The sequence below is a fragment of the Pygocentrus nattereri genome, chromosome 28 (genome assembly GCF_015220715.1).
Source record: "Pygocentrus nattereri isolate fPygNat1 chromosome 28, fPygNat1.pri, whole genome shotgun sequence".
Lineage (NCBI taxonomy): Eukaryota > Metazoa > Chordata > Actinopteri > Characiformes > Serrasalmidae > Pygocentrus > Pygocentrus nattereri.
This window is the reverse complement of record NC_051238.1, coordinates 13,648,421-13,659,121: the sequence shown is the minus strand read 5'-3', so window position 1 is coordinate 13,659,121 and position 10,701 is coordinate 13,648,421. Positions and strand designations below refer to the sequence as shown.

Genomic DNA, 10,701 nt, shown 5'->3' with positions numbered 1-10,701 from the left:
TGTGGGTGTGAATGTGCTCCCTCAGTTCCAACAGCTCCACTTCCAGCAGGGAGAGACTGTTCTTGATCTCCGCTACAGTGGAGTGGAGGCGTGGGCTCGGGGACTCGGGGGAGGGCCAGTGTTGGCTGAGGGGGCGCTGTGTTCTACAGTGACAGTGGGATGGGGGGGCTTGGCTCTGTTTCTCTCAGCTTGTAGTGGTTCAGGAGTTGGGGCTGGACTGTGGTCTTCTGCGCTTTCACATTTAGCTAGAGCTGTGAGATGGGGAAAGACCCCTTCAAACTTCAGCCGTGCCTCCTCGCACCCTGCACCATTACTGGAGGGCGGGGCTGCTGCTGCCATTATAATACATTGTAGCAATTTTTTGAATGCCAGCAGCTCTGCCGGCCAATCAGAGGAGGCTTGCATTAACTGTCACATTTAGCGCATGTAGCAATGTCTGGTCAGTTTTTCTTTTTCTTTTCCTCTTTATTTTGCCTACTGCCATATGGTATTAAGCTCTACTGTCTATAAGTCTTTTCTGGTGTTCTTAAAAAAGTTTTTTCTAACCCCTAATGTGAGGCAGAGTTCTGCAGCTGTCTGAGTTCAGACTCCGGTCGTCACTCCGCTCCTGTTTTCTATTGGTTTGGTTCGTGTCTCTTTCCTCTGCTCTTCCTTAAAACTTCTTTTTCTTAAGTTTATTCCAGTAGGCTTGTAGGTCCCTGTTCAGTTTCTCTTCTCTTGTCTCATATCCTCCCTGCCTTGGTCTCCTTTTCTGCCTGATCCTGGTCCTGGTGCGTTTGCCTTTTGTGCTACCGGCTAATGGCTGTTCTCCTAGTTAGTCTCCATTTATTATTTATTTTCTTTCTGTCTAATTATGTTAACATCAGTTCATATTTACTATTGAGAATCTGTTTATATGTTGTTTGTTTTTTTGTAATTTATCTCATTTTAAAACAAAAAGTCATGAAAGTTTTAAGCGCTCATATTAAACACGACTTCTCTCTCTGTCTCTCACCCTCTCTGTCTTTCTCTCTCACAATCTGTCTCTCTCTCTCACACTCTCTCTTGCTCTCTCTCACTCCGTCCTCATTGCTCTCTCTGTCTCTCTCTCACACTCTCTGCATCTCTCTCTCACACTCTGTCTCGCTCTCACTCTGTCCTCATTGCTCTCTCTCTCTCTCTCTCTCTCTCTCTCTCTCTGTCTCTCTCACACTCTCTGTCTGCCTCTCTCACACTCTCTCGTTCTCTCTCACTCTGTCTTCATTGCTCTCCCTCTCTCTCTCTCTCTCTGTCTCTCTCACACTCTCTGTCTGTCTCTCTCACACTCTCTCTCGTTCTCTCTCACTCTGTCTTCATTGCTCTCTCTCTGTATCTCTCGCATTGCTTTTTTTCTTTCATTCTTTTATTTTTTCTTTCCTTTTCTTTTTTCCTTCCTTTCTTCCCCTCTTCATTTATTCTTTCTTATTTATCCTTTTCTTATTTCTTTTTTCTTACTTTCTTTCTTTCTTGCATTCTTTCTTCTTTAAATCCTTCCTTTTTATCCTTTCCTTCTTTACTTTTTCTTCCTATTTTTCTTTCTTCCTTCCTTACTTTCTTTTTCATTCCTTCATTCTGTCCTTCATTCCTTCATTCCTTTTCTATGATCTATGATCATTCTGTACATTTATCTACTAGTGAGTTTATATCATTAAAAAATCCTGAATCCAAACTTCTGAATGGTTGTTACTGTTTATCAGCCCCTATTTATAACTGTGTTTATGTGTATATCAGGATGTCCTGGCCTGCAGCTGCAGTACCGTGTGGACCCTGCGTTTCTGAAGCCGGGAGAGCGAGTGTGGTTCCTGCGCTACCTGGCACTCCACTCACTGCAGATAGACGTGTGGGACAGCGACTCGCTGCTGCTCATCGGCTCTGCCGCTGTAGAACTGAAGGTACGACACTGAACAGTAGCTACCACAAACACTCCAAATTGCATGTTTTGTTGGCTTTCTCAGTGAAACTAAGTTAAGACATCCTCTACAGGGAGCAAACATAAATATGACAGTAATTTTCTACTGATTTGGAAAAAAATAAAGCATAAGGCATAAAGGCATATTTTACACAAGCTACACTTAATATCTCTCCTTAATTTCACTTAGAAAATCAACAAAACATGTTATTTAACCAAGGGTACCCAAACTTTGGCATACAACTGTATGTAGGCAATTTAAAGGCCTTGTTTTTGTCATTAATTTTGCAGTCACTGCATTTTTTACTGTTTTCTCTAAAGCGGAGTATTGTTGCACCAAGAACTTTTGTAAACCACTGCTGAGACCAGCTCTAATCACTACAAACACTCCTGAGGCAAAATATAAACAGCTTCTTTCTTTTATCACTGAATAATACCTGGCTACTACCACCCTGAGACAAGTAACACTTTCAACTTCAGGCTCTGAACCTAGTTCTCGACCACCAGCACTCTAAACAGCTCTGAAAAGCTTAGGCACAGTAATCGAGTGTCTGGGACAAGCTCTCCTCCATTCTTGACAGACTCGAAGCAGGTGTTAAACTGTACAGTTCTTTGTACTTCGAGTCCCTCATCGCTATGAATGTTTTATGTCTGATCTTCGTCCAGGTGAGCTGGGACAGCAGTCTGCTGCAGAATTTATGAGCTGTGGATTTGAGAGCTTTTGGGTAATGGTTTTAAACAGGTCTCTTAGATAGCTTTCCCAGACTTTCAGTCTGTGACTTCAGCGTTTGGCCATCTGCCCAGTGCTATCGTTCTTTTCAGTAGTCATCTGTTTAGCACCAGATGTTGAATAAAGGTTAAAAAGCAGCAGATACAAGAACAAAACATAAGCAGAGACGTCTGCGTCCACATCATCGGACTGATGGCGCAGAACAGCCACGCTGACCTTTTCCCAAATCACAGAGGAGCAGATCAGGCTTCTGATAAATCCACAACTGCTTGTCATCAGATTGTGGCATTTGTCAACTGATTGTGACGCACACTGTTTGCTGTGTTTGTGTTTGTTTTTGTTTGCTTGTTTGTTGGTCACAAGTGTCTAGTCAACAGCCAGACGGAGCGCACGTGTCCTTGGCCTAACTCAGCAAGTTCTGATCTTTCTGAGTGACACATCAAAACCACAAGGCAGAAAATGCTTTTGAGCTTTGATGTTTATTTGTATGTTGATCTGTCAACATAGACTCTCTCAGTGCATTTAGATTTATACATTATTTACCAAATTTGTGAAACATCTCCAAAGAGGAGCGTTGTCCTTGGATCAATCACACTTTGCAGTCCAAAGGCTGTGTGCAAGAGGAGTAGCTTGTCAAGAGCACATTAATCATGCATGTAGAACCTGGATGCAGCACGTCCGGACAAAACCTCATGTCTCCAAAAAGATAACTCCAATAAAATTTAAAGGAATAAGATCTGTTTATAAGTCATTTTTGACTATTTATGCATTCACCATGAACTTTTAACACAACATTAAAGCCAACTGGTGTTTTACATTCGTGAAATAATGAAAAACAACAAAACTTTCTAACAAGAAGATTTTATTCCAACAGCAACAATATGCTAAGTTGTCACTTTATTAGAAACAAGTTACTTGGACCTATACTCAGTGGCCATTTTATCGGAAACATCTGTCATATAAGCGCACTTTGTAAGTTTACAGTTGGATTTTCCTGCCATTGTAGTTGCAAAAGGTGTCACACAAGCCATAAAAGGAGTAAAAACTAAGAATAAACCACAGAAAGTTGATGTCTGTGTATTATTTCTTCCATGCTTAAATTAACAAACAAAAGCTATGGTAAATCTTTTTGATGTATGCATGAAAAACATGTCACAGCCCTGACTTTACAGATGCTGTGGTGTTATTGTTTTATTGATAACAGCATATGTGATGCTTGTTTTTTCAGTAGAAATTATACAACCCCGTTTCCAAAGAAGTTGGAATGATGTGCAGAATATGAATAAAAATAGAATGCTGTGATGTGCAAATCATTTAAACCCTGTATTTATTTGAAAATGGAACAAAGACAAAATATTAAATGTCGAAACTGAGAAATTTTATTGCTTTCTGAGAAGGATATGCTCATTTTGCATATGCAATTAATTCCAGCAACACATTTCAAAAAAGTTGGGACAGGGCAACAAAAGACTGGTAAAGTGGCATAATGCTAAAAAAACACCTAGTTGAGCATCCACAACTAATTAGGTTAAATTGCAACAGCTGTGTGGTATAAAATAACATCTCAGAATAAAATAGCAAAGAAATTGGGGGTTTAATCATCTGTGGTACATAATATCATTAAAAGATTCAGAGAATCTGGAAAAATATTTGTTTGCAAGGGACAAGGCCTAAAACCAGCATTGACTGCCATGATATTCAGGCCCTCAGGCAGCACTGCATTAAAACAGACAAAGTTCTTTCGCATGGCCTCAGAAACCACTATCTGTGAAGACAGTATGTCGCTGCATCCAGTAATGCAAGTTAAAACTCTACCATGCAAGGAATAAATCATATATGAACAGGATCCACAAACGCCGCCAACTTCTTTGGGCCAGAGCTCATTTAAGATGGACTGATTAGTGCACATGGCATGGCTTTAACATTTGATGTGTTGGCTTTGTACTGTTTACAAATGAAATAAAATAACACCAATGCCGTATTTGTAATTGTCTACATACAAAGTGACTTGAATTGCTGGGATAATTGGTGGTTGAATGGTGGCTCCTTTGCATTTTTGCATTGATGGACAGGGTAGATGGTGACCGATAAATTGTACATCAACAAGTGGGCCTATTAAGTGTTTATGGTGTTTCTGATAAAATGACCAAGTGAGTGCTGGTACAAGGTAGGCATTTCTAATAAACAGGCAACTTCATTTGTGATTCTCAAAAAAATAGCAGCATGCCAGTGATGTAGCAGTGTCCTTCACCACTGCCCACCATAAGAGGCCAGCTTGGTTAGACAGCTATGAATTATATCTGACAGTGGGAGAGACAGGAGCATGTCAATCATTGTGGAAGACCATTCTGATGTGTGCGTTGTGAACATCTGTAATGAATTTGGCTGACTGAGTCACATATCTCATAGCTACGAGCTCTTTCACACTTATCAGTACAATTGCACAGTTAATAGTACAATTCTCTCTTCAATTAGCATGTAGCTTTAAGGTATCCAATGCCACTGATGCAGATGAGTTTCAATTGTGTTTAAGGAAATGTAATAACTGTCCATTTGGTGGAGATAAAATAGCCCCACCAGCTGATTTCATTGTCTCGTAAATGGAGTTAGAAACCACAGCTGGTTTCATCAGTCAGTCAGAGAAGGGTTTAAAACAAATGCTAATGTTTCCCTGCCTGATAATGACTGAATCAGTGTTTGTCTTCAGACAGAACTATGAAAAGAATCATCTTTTCTGTACATGACCATTGTCTTGGGTTCAAAGACACTAAAGGTCTTAAGATGTAAAGTGTAGCTTAAGTATAATAATCATAGATTAAGATGCATACTTATGACCTACTTAAAAACAGGAAATATTAGAATCAACTGAATTGAGTAAGCTACACTACTTTTCAGATGTTTGGAGTTGAAGTTATTAATGATATGGTGGCAGATGTTTAAAGTGATAGTAATACATTAGCCATGTGCAAAAGGGTTTGTATGCTTTTGATGTTTCATAAAATTTCTGAATTTTTTTTAAAGATACCTCAATGAAAAACCAAGATATTACATTGTTAAAGATCGCCACTTCCAGAAGGAAAAAACTCAGGAATCGCATGTAAAGAATTGACTGCATTCAATCAGAGTCTATTTTATTAGGTGAGAGCAGAACACAGTTAAACTGAAATCTATTGTTGTATTTATGAAACATCTTTATATATTGTCACATATAAATCCCACTGTCACTCACATCTTTTTAAAAGTTATAATAAATAGTAATGTTGTTCTATTTCAACTACAACAGTTGGTTAACCTGCTGTGTGAAAGTGTAAAAAAAAGAAGTAGTGAATGCTAAAAAAAATCTAATCAAATCAAACTTTTAACAAATATAGTTTAAAATTTGAATAAAGTTTCAGAAACTGCAAAAAAAACAATAGAAATGTTGTTCATTTTTGACAAAATTGTATTATATTTATTTTACTAGATTATTTTATTATGGTAAATAAAGTTAGAATATGCAATGCCTCTGTTAAATGTGTTAAAATACATTACAAAAATACACATTAAAATAGAGCAGTAGATAAATAGATACATAAATGCATAAATAAGACATTTAAAATGTGCCCAGAATGATGAAAAGTGCTCTAGGTTATTATAAGGTGACTGCATGAAGGTAATAACATTAATCTCAATAAGGCCTTGCATATTGAATGTGGTGATAACATGGTAACTTGGCAAAATAACTTGACAAAAAATTCTATTACTAGATCATTTTAGTATATTATTTGTCCTTGTTATACCTGTGGTTGCAGTTATTTACGTCTTTAGCTAATCACAGTGTTAAATTCAATGCAGAAGTAATGGAAATGGGAATGTTTTAGCTTGGTGCATTAATATTGGCCCCTCTAGACACCCACATGTGGTTGTTGAAAGTGTGAAAACTGCCTCATTGATGGTGATGTCATTTCCATACATACTAACTCAAGCCATTTAAAATCAGTCGGTTCTTTTACTCTTCTGGTTCCAATGCTCCATAGAATGGCCGCGCTGGTGAGAGCTCCAGGTAAACTCTACAGTTTTTTCTGTTTTATTGTACTGTTAATTTGTGTTTATGCGCAAACCACTTTTGGGATCATTCAGTATGATCGAGAAAATCTTTTGAACATCCAATCATTGCTCAAGGCAGACTTTTACATAAACTCACGCTCGGACGCACGTGGCTTCCCCTTCTCGACTCCTCTGCCTCTTTGTTTACCAACACGTGCATGCCGGCGGAGCAGGAGGAAGCGTAAGAGGGGTAGACGTGCCGGGATACTGTGCAGGACAAGGGGAAGAAGCTTCAACCCTCCGCTTCTGAGTATTTTGCTCACAAATGTTCAGTTGCTGGAGAACAAAGTAGATGAGCTGAACGTGCGGATCAGGTTTCAGCATTGAGAGCTGCTGCGTTTTAGCGCTCACAGAGACGTGGCTCTCCGCAGCAACACCAAACAGCGGCATCACACCGGCCAGCTTCACCACCTACCACCAGGACAGGACTCTGGACTCTGGTAAAGGCAGAGGCGGTAGGGTATGTGTTATGGTGAACTCTGGATGGGGAACAGATGTAGCGGTTCTTGCCAGTCACTGCTCTCCAGACATTGAAGTCATAATAGTCAAAGTTCGACCCTTTTTTTGCCCAGGGACTTTAGCACTGTCATCCTCACTACCGTCTACATCCCCCCGCAGGCAGATAAGTCACGTGCATTGGAGGCTTTGTCTACATCAGCAAAACAAAGGAGATGATTGTGGACTACAGGAAACAGCAAAGGGGTAGTCACTCTCCCCTATTCATCAATGGAACCGAAGTGGAGAGAGTCAGCAGTGTGACGTTTCTCTGCATACACCTTACTGATGACCTCACCTGGACCCACCACACCAACACTATTGTGAGATCTGCCTGTCAGCATTTCTTCTTCCTGCGTAGGCTCAGGAAGTTTGGTCTGCCTCCACAGATCCTCACCAACTTCTACAGGTGCACCATATAGAGCATCCTCACAGGCCGCATCACTGTCTGGTACAGCAGCTGCACCGCCTGTGACTGCAATGCCCTTAAAGGAGTGGTGAGGACGGCAGAAGCCATCATAGGCAACAAACTACCAGCCATACAGGACGTCTACCAGTCCCGCTGCCTCAGGAAGATCAAAAAGATCCGGTCAGACAGAAGCCACCCAGCGCATGGCCTGTTCACCATCCTGCCATCAGGCAGGAGATTCCGCAGCATCCAAACTGGAACAACCTGGTTAATGAACAGTTTCTACCCACAGGCTATCAGGCTTCTGAACAAGCTGTGAAGCTGTGGGTCCTTCCCCAACTACCATTTCATCATTTCATCATCTCAGCTGTGGACAATAACACCTTAACACTAAGCTGCTTTAAAGAACAACGACACAGTCACTCAAGTCACTTTAAAATGTATACTGTCTCTATGTCTTGTGTATACTGTCTCTATGTTTTGTGTATATTTCACTATATTTTGCGTATCTTTTCTCTAGATTTTGTGTATTTGTGTATGTTTAACATATATATGTGTGTGTGTGTGTGTGTGTGTGTGTGTGTGTGTGTATTACTTGTTTTGTGTAGAGTGATTACCTGAGCTTCACCACAAACATTTCAATGCATAAATGTCCTGACATGTTGTGCAAATGACAAATAAACTTGAAACTTGAAACTTGATCAGTCTGTATGGAAGTGACGTTTTCTATTCAGCATTTCTGCTCTGAGATTTTTAATGAATACTGCTGCTGGCTGTGAGGTACTGTAATCAATAGTAATCACCTGTATTAACTTTTAAGTCAAGGTCCTTATAAAAAAAGACAGACAGAATGTGTTATACACATGTGCTGTGCATGATAAGACAAACAGGTGAACATGTACAGTAGATAAAATCAGTGAATGAAACATGAAGCTGAAGAGGGGAAAACTGCTGTGAAAAGCAGTAGAATGCATTACTACATCAGTGTAATCAGCTGAAGAGTCATTAGCTGCTGGTATGTCTGTGTGCAGCATATGTTGCGGCAGGGGCGATCCGCTATCCAGGTGAGTCACGAGCTGGAGGTCATTACCACAGAGTACCTGCAGGATGCCAGTCTGGTCAGTGAGCATGCAGGCAGACACAGGGCCATTCCAGCCATCAACGTGTACACCACCGTCAAAGGCAGGCTGCACATACGACTCGGCAACGTTGGTAAGCAACACAATGTTTCTACTGTTTTCTACCTTACATCTTTACTGTTTTTCCTTTTTTATTGTCTTGACTTGATTGAAAACACTGAAAAAATGAAAAACACTGATGTTTATTCTTAAAAGTGTAGTAAACTGTCTTGTAACTGATTATTTCCATGAATAAACATTAAGGAATGTTGTTCTATTACCTCAACTATAACAGTTGGTTAATCTGCTGTGTGAAAGTGTAAAAAAAGAAGTAGTGGCAATGCTAACCGGCTAGCCAGCAAACCAGCCTTGCCCGTGTCTAAAAAAATATCTAAGCATATCAAACATTTAACAAATATAGTTTAAAATTTGAATTAAGTTTCAGAAACTGCAAAAAAAAAAAAATAGAAGAACCCTTTTAGTGCTACATAGAGGTCTTTTCTAAAAGGTGCTATCCAGAACCATGTACAGCACGTTCTCCATCAATCAGAATAACCATTTTACCATGCAGAGAACCATGCAAAGCGCTCCTTGAGTTTACAGGGTTCTAGATAGATAGATTGATAGATATATAGAAGTTTATTGATCCTGAACGGAAATTGCATTTTTACAGTAGCGAGACATATAATGGCAGCTAAACGTACGTATATTAGGCAGAAATAATAATTATATAATAATAATAATAATTTTAAAAACAGACATAAGATAGTGTGACTGGCTTATTCTTCTCAAAAAAAAAAAGATTTCTGCATTTCTCATTTATAGATAAACCAACATTTCCACTTTATACAAGTGCAAAAACGTTCTTTGCAATATGTAGGCATTTTCCAGAATTTCTGGTTTTTTTTTTTCCCAGACAGATTTACGAAACATTGCATAAGAAATGTGAATGAAATACCTGTAATAGTAGTTAGTGAGTAGCTCACAATTACTGAATGATGCATCTTAAGATCAGTAACAATAATGCAACTATGCTTCTAGGGCTTAAAGAGCTGACATTGCTGTCACTGGACAACAATGACCAATCTTGAGAAACAAGGTCAGCTGCTGTATTTAACCTAGCCTACAAGTAATATGCGATAGGATTGCAAACATAATATGATGTGAAATCTGACAGACATGCGAAATAAAGACTTCATTGTCGGATTATGAAATGCATTGGACGGAGTGATATGTGTGGCGTTTGGTGTGAATGAGGCCATTGTACTGAGATCTCGCTGTGATGTTGACAGCCTGGTGCAAGGACACAAAGGCACAATAAATCACTGTAGTTTGAGAGGTTGATGTTAAAGGTGTAAGCGTAGGGTTTCTAACTTTGAAAGGCATTAAGAAGTCATAACACACTGGTTGTGATCACAGTTACATTCATCACTGTAGCTGTTTCTAAAGCAACAACATTGCACAGCTTTTGTTTTGACAGCTGAACAAGCTGCTCCTCCATGAGGAGTTTGGATTGTCCTCCACTTTCCAAAGGCAGGGCAGAATCAGCGCAGTATACAGGTTTGCTTTCTGTTTAGCTTCTAAAGCACAATTATAAAACGTCTGCCGTGTAAAACCACAGCCAAGCGGTCAGATACCAATCAGCCTGTCTCTGTCTCCAGCTCTTCACACCCGCAATCAATTAACTCCTTCAAAATTCATGAATCAGGAGAGCTCAGGCCTGCTTTGCGCTGTCTCTTTATCTGGGATTAATGCTTTTGTCCATCCTATTTGTTTCCTAATGAGGAATGGTCATTAGGCTGTTTAAGCACGAGATCCAGAATTTATCAGCTCAAAGACTGATGGAGATTTTTATCGCTGTGACGACGCACGTCCCAGACTCCTGGAGGTCAAGGCTAAAGCAATTACCAGACAAAGGGGAGGATGCAACAAGAGA

The 10,701-nt window shown here is 39.8% G+C and overlaps 1 protein-coding gene across 1 annotated transcript in view; it reads left to right on the top strand.

Annotated features, from left to right (window-relative positions):
- Positions 1 to 10,701, top strand: part of nphp4 (nephronophthisis 4) — a 280,801-nt gene that overhangs the window by 220,994 nt on the left and 49,106 nt on the right. Inside the window, exons 16-17 of the mRNA XM_017693446.2 lie at positions 1,750 to 1,910; positions 8,679 to 8,859. Of these exons, the coding sequence (XP_017548935.2) occupies positions 1,750 to 1,910; positions 8,679 to 8,859 (342 nt within the window). The remainder of the gene's footprint in view (positions 1 to 1,749; positions 1,911 to 8,678; positions 8,860 to 10,701) is intronic.